This window comes from Scyliorhinus canicula, chromosome 1 (genome assembly GCF_902713615.1).
Source record: "Scyliorhinus canicula chromosome 1, sScyCan1.1, whole genome shotgun sequence".
NCBI lineage: Eukaryota > Metazoa > Chordata > Chondrichthyes > Carcharhiniformes > Scyliorhinidae > Scyliorhinus > Scyliorhinus canicula.
In genome coordinates, this window is record NC_052146.1 from 20,425,604 (window position 1) to 20,440,191 (window position 14,588).

The following is a 14,588-nucleotide window of genomic DNA, read 5'->3' on the forward strand; positions in this document are numbered from 1 at the left end:
GTTTCAAGACACAGTTGAGTAAATAGGGGGATTGAGCTCACTCCCCTCCTACTCCTCCGAAGACACCGACCCACATTGGAATCCATGGACAGGGTGAATAGATGGTCCATAGAATCCCTACAGTGCAGAAGGAGGCCATTGGGCCCATCGAGTCTGCACCGACCCTCTGAAAGCGCACTCTACCTAGGTCCATTCCCCCACCCTATCCCCGTAACCCCATAACCTTCCTAATCCTGCACATTTTTGGACACTAAGGGGCAATTTAGCATGGCCAATCCACCTAACCTGCACATCTTTGGAGTGTGGGGGGAAACCAGAGCACCCGGAGGAAACCCACTCAGACACGGGGAGAATGTGCAAACTCCACACAGACAGCCAAGGCCAGAATTGAACCCGGGCCCTGGTATTGTGAGGCAGCAGTGCTAACCACAGTGCCACCGTGCCACCCATGCAAACCTGGAGAACGTCAACAGATTATCATCTGATCAGCCTCAGGGCTAAATCTCAATTTGCTTTGCATCCACGCAAGTATACTTCGCAACAAGTCACTGGGCCAGGAGTACTACCTACCGCCCCCCTATCACCCCTGACACCACAGCTGGAAGCAGAGGCAAGGAATTGAACAAGGGGCCTGGTCTGTCTCGCCTTGTATACACTGGCTAATATATGGGCCACTACAGTGCAAATCAATATCATAAATATTGGATATGACTTCTGGTCAAAAGCTGAAATTTCCTTTTAAACACTCCACCATGTCCGTTGGTTGTCATCAATAACACAGGCACATATATAAATTTAACACTTTGCCTCAATATTCACCTACATTGCAGTGCAACACATCATGAAATATTTTATATTATTGGTTTGCATATCTATATAACACAAAGTTAACATTTAAAATTCATTGATAGGTAAGATAATAAAATATACAAAAGATATAAACTGGTCGACAAGCAGGGCATGTTGGATGAAGGATATGGCAGAAAACCTGTTTTTTTTTTAAAAAATTAATCTGGCCTTGACTATGAAAATGTATTTTTATTATCATTGTTGTAATTTTGTTCGGCCAACACTTAAACCTAGACCATGAGACAATGTCATTCAGAAAGTGCTCCATCAAGTGTTCTTCTCCATATGATCCAAAATCCTCTTCATCCCTGAACCCTTCAATATTGTTATTTTCCTGAAGCTCAAACTAATTATTTTTCAAAATACATTGTGGATCTCTGTTTCCACAATAACTTACGGCAGACAATCCTACACGTCCACCCGCCTTGTGAAGAATTCCTTTCTGACATCTCCTTTAACTTTCTCTGAGATTATTTTATATTTCTGCTTCTCGTTACTATCTTGTGGACAAGTGGAAACAATCTATCTCTCTTTAAGTTAGCTGATCATAATTTGGAAGATCTGAATCCGATCAACCTTTCAAAAGCCCCAAGTTCTCAAGTCTGACTGTGGGATAGTAATCCTTCAGCTGTGGGAGCAGTCTTGGAGAATCTCTGTTCCACCTTTTGCAGAGAACTGGAAGGGTGCAATGCAGATTCCCCAGAAACTTAATCCTTAAGAGAGTAGAAGATACCTTTTGTTAAAGACTGGAAGAGATAATTGGTTGAAATCGAAGGATTTTAGAGTGCACATCAGAAAAACAAGGGAATAGTAAAGAATGGGAAAGTCCATGAATTGTAGACTGCTGAGTTTGTCAGTTTTTTTTGCTTTGAGGTTGGAATTAAGCCCTTCATTCAACCATCTCTATTATTTTGCCCTAACCCTAGTGATTGGACGATACTGCTTATAAGACCATAAGACATAGGAGCAGTATTAGACCATTCAGCCCATCGAGTCTGCTCCGCCATTCAATCGTGGCAGATTGTTTCTCACCCCCATTCTCCTGCCTTCTCCCCATAACCCCTTATTAATCAAGAACCTAAAGACACTCAGTGAATTGGCCTCCACAGCAATCTGCGGCAAGGATTTCCATAGATTCACCACCCTCTGCCTGAAGAAATTCCTCCTCATCTCTGTTTTAAAGGATCATCTCTAATCTGAGATTGTGTCCTCTGGTTCTAGTTTTTCCTACAAGTGGAAACATCCTCTTCACTTCCACTCTATCCAGGCCTCTCAGTATCCTGTAAATTTCAATAAGATCCCCCCCTCATCCTTCTAAACTCCAACGAGTACAGACACAGAGTCCTCAGCCGCTCCTCATATGACACCCTCTTCATTCCAGGGATCATTCTTGTGAACATTTCTCTGGACTTTTTCCAAAAATCTGCACAACGCAATTTAAAAATGTCTGCAGTTATTTTGTCCAAAACCTCAATAAAATTCAAGGTGCTAAAAAATTGATTGCGGGGTTAGGCTAATTAATGACTACTTAGACTTTTCGTCTTCAGAGTTCAAGTGAGTTAGTGAGAAAATGCAGGGGGACGGGAATGTTACTTTGCATGTAAATTAGAGTGTTGGTCTTCCTGTATGTGGTGAATGTATTTCACCTAATACATGAGTTAGAACATAGAACATAGAACAGTACAGCACAGAGTTGTCTGTACTGTCTGTATAATGATGTGACCCATGACCTGGAAGTAATGATATGGGCTACTTCCAGGTACTGCACTGGAACCCCGGTGGGCTCCACCCTCACCAGGGCCATATATAGTCCGACCACCTGTGAGTGGTACACTCACTTGTACAGCCGACTCTGGCAGGCGGGTTCATGGATATTAAAGCCACTAGTTCTCACGGTCTCAGGGTGAATTGACGGTATAACACTGTAAAATTTGTGACAGGGTACGGCACAACATAGTCTGACACCCTACTTAGAACTTGCAGCCTAAGAAACCAGGAACAGAATGTCAAGGTGTCTTACGACAGCATTGCACCAATACAGTATCAGCTACTAGTGATAGATTGTGTTATGAACATGATCTGAGCTCTAGCAATCTGGAATAGCAGGCTGTGCCCAGCATGCGTTCAGACTGGTGATTCCCAATCACTAAGCTTCATTGCTTTGGGGAAAAGTATGAAGTGATTTTCTACAGAAAAGCAGCTGGAGGGAAAAATCCATTACTCACCCCCTCCCCCACGCACCACTCTGATTTTAAAAAAACTGTTTTGCTATGCTATTGGTGGGAGGAGGGAGTTAGTGGGCAGGGATAATCTGATTGCCTTTTAGAAGATTTAAGTTCCTTGTGAATCTGTCCTGTACCTTACCAGTTCTCTATAATGAAGAAGGTGGAACAGAGATTCACTTGAATGTCACCAGAATTGGCTGGAAGAAAAACAATAAGGAATTGGGAGAACCTCACTCTCCTTCACCGGCCACCGCACCCCCCCCCCCCCCCCCCCCCCCTCCAGCCCAACCCCACAAATACTGGCTTTGTTTTGTTTATACAGCACTCTTGGATCTAAACCAACAACCCTAAGCATTTCAGACCTCTGAGTTAATAACTCACCAAAGCTAGAGGAGGAGATGCTAGAGTAGGAAGGAGGATCAGCATCTCTGCGTGACTGGGAATCCAGGAATGCAAACAGCACATTGCTGGAAAACCTCTATTGCAAGTCCAGCAGCAGCGGTGGATGAAGAAACAGAGTTAACGTTTCGGGTCCGTGGGACTCTGCTTCAAGAAGAGCCTTATGGACTTGAAAAGTTAACTCTGTGTCTCTCTCCACAGATGCTGCCAGGCTTGCTGGGTTTTTCCAGCATCTTCTGCCTTTAGTTCAGATTTCCAGGATTGCAGTATTTTGCTTTTATTTTAGTCGGAATCCAGGAATTTTTCTAAAATGATGCACAGCTTATTGATGCCATAGAGGGTGAATCTCACTTCACAGCAATGTAAATACCACATAAAAATGACTGTCTTTTCCTCATTATCTCCCAGTAATGAGCCAATACCCTTGGCCAATGTAGTTTCAGCTACAATCTACTGGGCCAGGAACCCGTTACAGTAGAAATTGGTCTTGAGCCTGTGCTGAGTTTCATTCTCTTCAACAGAACAGAGCATTGATTGGCATCTTGTTTTACCTGCCCTATGATTCACATAGCGAATTGGGGGAGAGTGCAGATGGGCTGAGGTTATGTAGTCGGATCACCGGCAGTGATGGAAGAATGTTGCCCACCAGATATCAGAGTTCAAATTTATCAAATGTTAGTTTATTTAATCATGAAGTATGCAAGTTGATCCTTATATAGTGAGATTTATAAATAAGATTGAAGAGATCCACAAATGTTCTGCACAATTCCATATGAATCAATGTGGGAAGTGCACCAGTGTCGCATCCCTAATCAAAGACTTGGAATGGGAATCACTACAGCAAAGGAGGGAGGAACATAGACTGACCATGTTCTGTACAATATGGAAGGACAGGTGGGAATTGATAGAAACAAGCATTAGTTGCCCCCTGCCAATGATAAAACATGAGGCAGCCATCCACACAGACCACAAAGACTATGGGCTGGATTCTTCATCGGTGGGATCCTCCGTTTCGTTGGCAGCGAACTCATGCCTGCGGATTTCCCAACGGCGGGAGGGGCCTACAATGGGAAATCCATTGGCCGGCTGCCGGGACGTGGGATCCCGCTGCGGGCGGGGGCGCGCTGCACACGAAAACGGGACGGAGAATCCCTCCCTACTTGTTTCCAAGACAGTGTGTGTCAGCAATCCTACTTCTCGTGGACATTTCCACTATGGAACAAGCTGCCAAAGGAAATAGTCACAGCCCCATCACTGGAAATCATCAAGACCCATCTTTGGATGATTTCCATTTAAAACGTTTCATTATTAGGACCATTATCTCTGCAGGCCATGCCTGGTTTAGCTAGCGCCAACCCATATAACTGTTGGCGGAATTCAGATCTTAGTGATGCAGACACAGCTAAAACAGAAAGAAGCTAAACACATTGTCTGATGTCAGCTAAGTAGTTAGAAAATAAATACCATTTTGTCTTCATTCTAGCTCCACAGCTCAAACCCAAAGGGAGGCAACATGGCCCGAATCTTCCCTTTACCCCAGCAACAAAACTCCGAAAATCCACACAGTCCTGTCTTTAAAGGGAAGCTGGATAATCACATGAGAGAAAGGCAAGAGAAAAAATATGTTTATGGGGTTAGATGAAAAAGGGTCTGAGCAGACTTATGTGGAGCATAAGCACCAGAATGGAGCTGTTGGGCCGAATGACCTATTTCTGTGCTGTAAACATTAAAACAATATAATCCAGATATCAGTTATTGGCCATCTGGCAGGAAGGACTCTGATGAGAGGCGGAAAGGAAGCTTGTTTCTGACACACAAACCATTCTCTTTGCTCCCTTCCAACCTTACAGTTTTCATAAGGACCTGCTCACATGTCTGTTATTAGGTGTCACAGTATAGTCAGCTCTTGTGCCTCTGAGTTCATATGAAAAGTAACACAGTGTTGATTTTCTTGCTGCAGCTACATTACCAGTGGGATATGAATCACCCCTTGGCAGGAATACTGGGATTCTGAGAGTCAGCACTGTAGGCCACAACATCATGCAGCTTCCAATTTCAGAATCAGTTTTCAATCGTCACTGAAGGCACCAAAATAATTTTTAAAAAGTAATTGAAAACCACCATCTCGAGCAGAATCTGCTGATGGACCCAGTCATGGTCCCGGTGGTAGAGCTCTTCTACCACCCTCCTGCCACCTTGTTTTATCCAGCGTAAAAGACTCCCAATCATTTTTACTCGCAATGCCCACAAAATGCAACGGGCAATAATTTCTGTTAGTGCCGGGTTTGGGGATGGTGATGGGAGGGGAGATGCGGACCAGAGGTTTGGCAACTAAAACTGAGCCCTGTGTTTATCTATCAGACTTGTGTTGATCTTGGTCTATCGTGCTTTGCACATGCTCCTTCAAAGTGTCAAGGCTAATCATTAAAAATGTAATTATTTCATGTTTGTTTTTTAAAAGAGGTCTGTATGTCAAAAATTCACTTGACGGCCTACAGATTTCCCTTGGAAACAGTACCTAACTCCAGAACAGCCCAGGTTACAATGAATGTGATGTCTGGCTTTGAGACATAGAGGCCAATTTTAACCATTGTGCACAATGCCCTACCTGCTGCTCTTCTGGCCCATTTAAGGAGAGGAACAAAGCACAGAATGCACACACTACACCCATTCTTCCCTCAGAAGTGGCAATTACAATTACAGGATCCTGATTTGCATATTACAAGTGGTTTCCCATGGAAACAGGCGGGGATTCCAGCTATCCTTCTCAGGATCCCAGGTCAGGGCAGCATGGTAGCACAGTGGGCAGCACTGTTGCTTCACAGCTCCAGGGTTCCAGTTTCGATTCCCAGCTTAGGTCACTGTCTATGTGGAGTCTGCACGTTCTCCCCGTGTCTGCGTGGGTTTCCTCCGGGTGCTCCGGTTTCCTCCCACAAGTCCCGAAAGACGTGCTGTTAGGTGAATTGGACATTCTGAATTCTCCCTCTGCGAACCCAAACAGGCGGCAGAATGTGGCGATTATGGGCTTTTCACAGTAACTTCATTGCAGTGTTAATGTAAGCCCACTTGTGACAATAAAGATTATTATTATAAGATAACAGTGCTATTGTAAATGCGGTGGCAGGTGACAATATGCCAATTTAATGACTGCTACAGCCCATTTACACTTGGTGAAAGTATCGAGGCAGAGTGAATTATTCATCCAATAATGAACCTGCCTGAAATCCATGGGTAATATAAATTAGGCTTGTTCTGCAGCGGGAAAAGCACTTGCTGCATCAGCTAAAGCTGGACATCATCTCCATAAACAGTTGGCCCACAAACCTATTTATCTATTAATAAACAGGTGAGGTCAGCATAGCCGACCCTTAGCAGCAGAAGAATATATTGTGCGTTAGACAGTGTAATGGTTCGACAATTGCTAAACTGCAGATCATGTGAGCAAGTCACAAGAGTTGAGTACCATATTATTTAGCTATCATTATGTTTTGTATTATATGCACATTTATGCATAGTAGGTAATTTTCTCCCGTGGAACATGTCACGATACCTTATTACTTTCCTGAGGATATATTTCAATTTGATTTATCTTTGTTGAGAATAGGTTCAGGGTAGAAGCCAGAACAAATCAGTCACGCTCCTTACTCTGCGGGTTCTGGGTCAGGTACACTGACAGATACAGGAGCAATTCCACTCTGCCTGCAACTGGAGGCTGACTGAAGGCTCCAGACATGTTCAACACAACTTGGCTGCATCCAAAATGATAGTTAAGATGATGATACATCAGCTTGGTTAAGATCAAGTGTGGGATCAGGTTTGAGATCAGTTCCCTTTCCTTGTCAGCTTGGATCTAGTATGTCTCTCTTGCGGGGATTCAATTCAAATTTGTATTCAAACCTCCCATGTTGCGTTCAGGCTGGGGTGAGGTCGGGGGATTTTATTTGTGGGCCTCGGAGATCGGGACGCCATTTGAAAATTTGCAGATGATACAAAGTTAGGTGGGAGGGTAAGCTGTGAGGAGGATGCAGAGATGTTTCAGTGGGATTTGGACAAGCTGAGTGGATGGGCACATGCATGGCAGATGCAGTATAATGTAGATAAATGTGAGGTTATCTGCTTCGGTGGCAAAAATAGGGAGGCAGATTATTATTTGAACGGGTGTAAATTGAGAGAGGTAGATACTCAGCGAGACCTTGGTGTCGATGTGCATCAGTCGCTGAAAGCAAGTGCAGCAGGCAGGAAAGAAGGCCAATGGGATGTGGACCTTCACAGTGAGAGGGTTTGAGTACACGAATAGAGATGTTTTACTGCAATTGTAAACAAAGTATTGTGTGCAGTTTTGATGCCCTTAACTGAGGAAGGATGTTGTTGCTATGGAGGGAGTGCGGCGAAGGTTTACCAGGCTGATTCCTGGGATGGTGGGACTGTCATGTGAGGAGAGACTAAATCAGTTAGGATAATATGCATTGGAGTTTAGAAGAGTGAGATGGGGTCTCATAGAAACTTACAAAATTCTAACAGGATTAGACATGGTAGATTCAGACAGAATGTTCCCGATGGTGGGGACTCCAGAACTAGGGGTCATAGTTTGAGGATAAGGGGTAAACCTTTTAGGACTGAGGTAAGGAGAGATGTCTTCACCCAGAGAGTGGTGAATCTGTGGAATTCACTACCACAGAAAGTAGTTGAGGCCAAGACGTTTTGTAATTCCGAGAAGGAATTAGATATAGTTCTTGGGGTCAAAGAGATCAAAGGATATGGGGAGAAAGGTGGGATCAGGGTATTGAACTTGATGATCAGCCATGATCATAATGAATGGCGGAGCAGGCTTGAAGGGCCGAATGGCCCTCTCCTGCTTCTACTTTCTGTGTTAAATGCGCTCGCTCTGGGACTTTGTTCCCAATTGTTTGAATCGAGCCCTCAGTAATGGTGACCAGGACGTTTTTTTAAATTTTCAAATTGAGGGGAAATTTAGCGTGGCCAATCCACCTATCCTGTACATCTTTGGGTTGTGGGGATGAGACCCACGCAGACACGGGGAGAATGTGCAAACTGCACACGGACAGTGACCCGGGGCCAGGATCGACCTGGCCGGGGCCTCGGCGCCGTGAGGCAGCAGAGCTAACCACTGCGCCCCTAGGACAGCCATCATTGACTGTTGTGAAAACCCAGCGGTTCATTCTGGAAGTCTGCCAGCCTTACCCAATCTGGTCTACTTCTGATACCAGACCCAGAGCATGTGACTGATTCTTAACTACCCTCTAAAATGCTCCAACAAAAACCCCCACAGTTCATGTGGAACAAATGCTGTGCTTGCCAACACGTCTCATGAAAGAATAAAGAATAGGAACTGGACAATAGCAGCGTGTGCAAAGGGTAATTTAGTCTTTCTGGTTCTGAATCCAGGCCGTTGGCAGGGGTGGAATTAGTTGAGCACGATTATTTACTCTGGATGGGTATCAAAATTGAAAACGCCTAGCTTGTCCCATTGAATTTCCGAGGCAGAGGTTTCATGCTGACAAAATAACTCGCTACATGTCACCTGCACAGTTGTGTAAAGCCAGCCAACTGGTTCACTTGATCACTTGTCACAGAACCTGAAGCAACTCCTTCAACAAATCTCCTGGGGAGGAAACTAACTGAACTGGCACACAGCAAGAGGGCATTTCTGCCTTTGTGTAAGCCATGGCTTGGTTGTTGGCATTGTCAGCTCTGAATTGCACGTTTCTGGGTTCAAGTCACACTCCAGGGCTTGAGTACAAAAATCAAGGCCGACACTCCTGTGCAGTACTGAAGGAACACTGCCCCGCTGAAAGTGCCATTTGTCAGATTAGATCCTAAACTGAGGTACTATCTGCTCGGAAGATGTGGGAAAACCCCTCGGCCTGCATTTTTATCTTGTTGGACAAGTGCGACCGCTGGGATCGGACGTGGAGGTGAAATCCGCTCCCGTCCTCCACTTCACGCTCTCTCAGTGCGTCTCACTGGTCAGGGAAATTCTGGCCCATGCGCCAATACTTAACCTTCAGTCACTATCACAAAAAACAGATTGTCTTCTCATTATCACATCACTGTTTCTGGGAGGTTTCTATTAACAAATTGACTGTTGCTTTTCTGAAATTAAAACAGTGACTTCAAAAAGTACATCATTGGCTTTAAAGCACTTTGAGATGTCTGGTGGTAATGGGAAATGCTAAAGAAATGCAATTTAGCACTGGGCTAAATCGCTGGCTTTTAAAGCAGACCAAGGCAGGCCAGCAGCACGGGTTCAATTCCCGTACCAGCCTCCCCGAACAGGCACTGGAATGTGGCAACTAGGGGCTTTTCACAGTAACTTCATTTGAAGCCTACTTGTGATTTTCATTTCATTTATATTATTTATTTATTTTACAACCCTACTCTATTTCCTGATACTGCAGAAGTAGCACTAATCACCATTCCAGTACCACTGACAAGCCAAAAGTATCGTGACATTTGCACAGGCTGGGATGAAGATAATTCTTTCTGAGTCCCTGGAATGTGGAAGAAACTGTTACAGTTTTGACACCAGGTTCAAATCCTTTCTAACGATGCTATACCTGACAATAGAGATCTCTGAGAGGGAACATATTTCATTCCTCATACTATAGCCCCTCACCCTGATGATAGCCAGGCCAATAAGTGAAAAATATCATTCTTGGGCCGAAATCGTGTTCAGCACGGGAGCGGAGAATGGCCGTTTACCCGGAAACCGAGACCGGAGCCGCTGAAGCGATTCTCCGGTCCCCGAAGAATCGCTTGGGACTCGCTCGCATGTGATCTACACGGCGCGGGTAAGGGGCCATTGACAGAGGCACCCTCCCACGACTCCCCACGCAAAACTGGCTGAGTTCACAGCGGCGTGATTCTAACCACGTATCGGCCATCGGGAACCTCGGGTGGTGGCTGCGGTCGCCCTGGTGGGGGGTGGGGGGATCCTTCATGGGGTGGGGGGGGAACGGGGGGACGGCCTCATGGACGGCCAGGGAGCGATTGGGCGACACGGACCTCTGGGCGCGCACGATCTCGGGGGGGGGGAGCACAACGTTGTTGATGACGGTCCGCGGTGTGGGTCCGCCATGTCGCACGGCGCCGCCGCCAGAGGGCGCCGCCATGCGCATGTGCGGACTCCTGACCGGACGTGCAGGGCCCCATATCCACAACCAGAGCTCTGGGGTCTCGGCCGGAGTATTGGATAAAATTTGCTAGGGAATGTTTTTATGATGCTTGGTACAGGTTTTAACCAGTGTCTTTTAGTCAGACACTTACTCTAAATTTGGTCCCTCATCTGACTAAAAGACACTGGTTAAAACCTGTACTAAGCATCATAAAAACATTCCCTGGCAAATTTTATCCAATACTCCAGCCGAGACCCCAGAGTATTGGCTGAAATGTCTGTTGTTAATAGAACCTGCTCAATGTTTCCCCTTTTCTTCTATCACAGTTATGAAATCGGGGAATCCTTGTGGAAATTCTATCCCATAAACGTAATACCTGTGCCATTACCACACTGTATGATTGTCCGGTTTCGGGGTGGGGTGGGGGGGGGGGGGGGGGGGTGGCATTGGTGTCGTTGGTCCCAGTTAGATGTTACTGCAGGAGGGCAGAGTGAAAAATAGCTTCACAACAGTCGAGGGTGGGTGGGGAATATCTGAGGTAATCTGTCCTTTAAAGGCGGCAGCGTTTGAGTGTTAAACCAACACTGAACTGTCATGGAACGTGTCCAGGTCCCTACAAGGGACAGTGTGCGTCTTGTTGCACTAACACTCGATAATAAACATTCCCCCGTAAGAACCCCTACTTGGTTTTCATTTGACCCTGGCTTTGTGAATTGACTTCCAGCATTTATCAAACAACATAAATTAAATGTGGGTGTCATCCTTCTTCCGGTGGCTATGCTGCGGGAAATTGCCATATCCATATTTCCTTTCCATTGCGAGGTGTTCCATTCCCACCACATAATCGTCAGGACGGGAACTCTTGTTCAACTCCACAACTCGTGGAACCACAGTCGACCAGCGGTCTGCGTGAATGGAATAGGACAAGCATTTAGTAATCGAAGAGGCCAGGTAATAACTTGTCTGAATTGTCTGCCCATCACATACTTTCACCTTTACAGGTGAGAGAAGATAGATTTACTCAGTGATTTACCAATGCTGAACTTCAATGTTAGCTATGGTTAAGAAACACCCAAGTTTCTTATTTTTTAAACTTAAATTCTTGTTTTGTTTTTAATGGTTAAGTGCACAAGTCCAAACTTTATGGTTTTAATTCACTTGAGGAAGCATCTCAGATTCCAGGAGGTACAGTTTTTTTTAAATTCAGACACGGGATATGCACATCACTGGCTTGGCCAGCATTTGTTGCCCATCCCTAATTGCCCTTGAGAAGGTGGTGGTGTGCCGCCTTCTTGAACCGTCGCAGTCCGTGATTTTCATTTTTCATCTGATATTCATCAGAAAGGAGTTTATAAATAAATTGCAGCCTGGAATAATGGGTTATATGGAGGCAGACGAGGGATTTTTCCTCCAGATCTCAAGGTTTTGGCCTAGATTTCTGGTGCATATTTTTGTCAGGGCAGGACAAGAATGCATCAATGATCCAGAACAATCTTCCAGACTAAGGGCATTTTCAATGTTTTGGGTGGGTTGGCTGCCATGGAGTGGACACTGACTGACAGGCTGTCTGTAGGCCAACAAAGTTTGAAACCTCAACCTTTTTAAAACTTGTTACAGCCTGTACAATGGATTGTCTTTGTGAAGTGCCTTGAGACATTAAAGGGGATATATAAATGCAAATGTTACTGTTGCCCATAAGTTTTCTGCCCCTTTATAGTTGAAATGGACCATGTGCCACCCTTAATGCTGGACACCTTGACCTTGAATAGAAAAATCTAGGTCTTTGTTTTCATGCCCAATTAAGTCATGTGAGAACATTACTCAATGTTAGGTTTGAAGTTTTAAAGATTTTCTGTAAACTTTTTTTTCGGCGTCCCAGAGAAATTATCCCTTTGGCATAAGGTCATTCTCCAGGTTGGCAGTTAGGAACAACATGTCACTGTATTCAGTGACATCTGTATTAAAACAAACACTAACCCCAAAAAACTAACAATCATTGGCAGATCCAAAGAACTTGCGTGGTGAACAAAACTGCTCTGAAACCACGGACGTTTGCCAACTACCAACTACGGAGCAAGTGTACCTAGCCCTTTTACAGCTTAAACGTGGCACACAGTCTGTAGCAAAGCCACTGTATCTGGAACTTACACTGAGTCGGGTTCACTTCCCTTAACAGCCTGATTCCTGTATGCCCCCAAATTCTCATGATGTCAGGGCGAGGTGACAAGATTTTGTGCTTTAATGAAATGTGGAACTGTGTATACCCTGCATGAATAGAGGCAGAGAAATCACCCTATCTCTGGAGGTGAATGTTTTCACTGGGCTATGCCGGGGATACATTGGGTTCTCTGGCACTATGCATGCTGGGAAATGAACCCCCAATTTACCAAACTTTAACATGTCAAAGATAGCTGTTTCCAATGTCAAAGGTGTCTGTAATTTACAGGTTGCCCTGCGTTTATTATATGAATGGTTCTCTTGTAAGTGTAAACAAAACTCACCTCGTCGCAGCCGCCCAATAGTGTGGGTAAAACCAGCATCATATTGGTAAGTGTCACTCCTTCCCGGATCTTCATTGATAATTCCAACATTTTGGTTCCAATGAGACCAGTTGACCTCATCCACCCTGGAATATACATGGCGAGAGAGGTGTCATGGTTTTCTTATAAGGATAGGTTGAGTAGGTTGGACCTGTACTCATTGGAGTTTAGAAGAATGAGAAGCAACTTTATTGAGACATATCGGATTCTCAGGGGGCTTGCTGGGTAGATGCTGAGAGGATATTTCCCCTTGTGAGACAGTCTAGGACCAGACGCATAATCTCAAAACACCAAGGTCAGCAATTTAAGACAGAGGCGAGGGGGAATTTCTTCTCTCAAGAGGTAGTAAATCTGTGGAATTCTTTACCTCACAAGGCTGGAGAGGCTGGGTCGTTAAGTATGTTCAAAGCTGAGATAGACAGATTTGTAATCAGTAAGCGGATCATGGGCTATGAGGATAAGGCAGGAAAGTAGAGTTGAGGATTATCATATCAAATCAGCCATGATCTCATTGAATGGTGGAGCAGACTCAATGGGCTGGATAACCTACTTCTGCTCCTACATCTTACGGTTTCGCCTTTTGGGTTGGGTCAAATGGGAAACACCTGGAAGTAATTTTCCCCGGATTGGTCAATTGGTGGCCAGAGGGTAGATTGTCATTCAATTAAGGGCAATGGGCAGAATCATGGAATCCCTACAATGCAGAATGGCGCCATTCGGCCCACTGTGTCTGCACCAAGCCTGTGAAAGAGCACCCTAACCAGACTCCCACCCTATCCATGCAACCCTGTAACCACACTTAACCTGCACATCCCTCAACACCACGGGGCAATTTAACATGGCCAATCTATCTAAACTTCACATCTTCGGACTGTGGGAGGAAACTGGAGCCCCCGGAGGAAACCCACGCAGGCATGGGGAGAAAGTGCAAACTCCACACAGACAGTGACCCAAGGTCGGAATTGAACCTGGGTCCCTGGTGCTGTGATGCAGCAGTGCTAACCACTGTGCTACCCCTTTTGAAGCTGGAGAGCCAATAGGACGCATCCAACCTGGTCGGGGATGCAGCCTCCCATTGTTGGTAAGAGAGAGAGAGAGGATGCCCATGCCGCATATTTTTAAAAGGTTTAAATTAAACAATTAAAAATGCCACCATGTGGCCTACTCCAAGCAGATGGTGTTGTTCCTGTAGCTCAGGGGAGCTGTAGACTAACTGAAATTTTCGAGTCGCCCTCTAACAATCAGCCTTAACAAGCCATTAAGCATTCTCAATCAGCTACCCACCAGTTGGGGGCAGGTAGCCCTTTTGGTGCCCGACCCACCCATGGTAAAATGGCTAACCAACGTGCTGGTCGGCAGTGTGAATTTTCACGTTCACATACCTGCACACTCACCCCCATATGTGGGCAGAATTCCTGCCCAAGGGCTCTAAAATGACA

General features: G+C 45.3%; 1 protein-coding gene across 1 annotated transcript in view; it reads right to left on the reverse strand.

Annotated features, from left to right (window-relative positions):
- Window positions 1–11,213: 11,213 nt before the first annotated feature.
- trpv4 (transient receptor potential cation channel, subfamily V, member 4) overlaps window positions 11,214–14,588 on the reverse strand; it is a 137,952-nt gene continuing 134,577 nt past the window's right edge. Inside the window, exons 15-16 of the mRNA XM_038816919.1 lie at window positions 13,111–13,235; window positions 11,214–11,514 (exon numbers count right to left, since the gene is read on the reverse strand). Coding sequence (XP_038672847.1) covers window positions 11,354–11,514; window positions 13,111–13,235 — 286 coding nt within the window. The 3' untranslated portion in view covers window positions 11,214–11,353. The remainder of the gene's footprint in view (window positions 11,515–13,110; window positions 13,236–14,588) is intronic.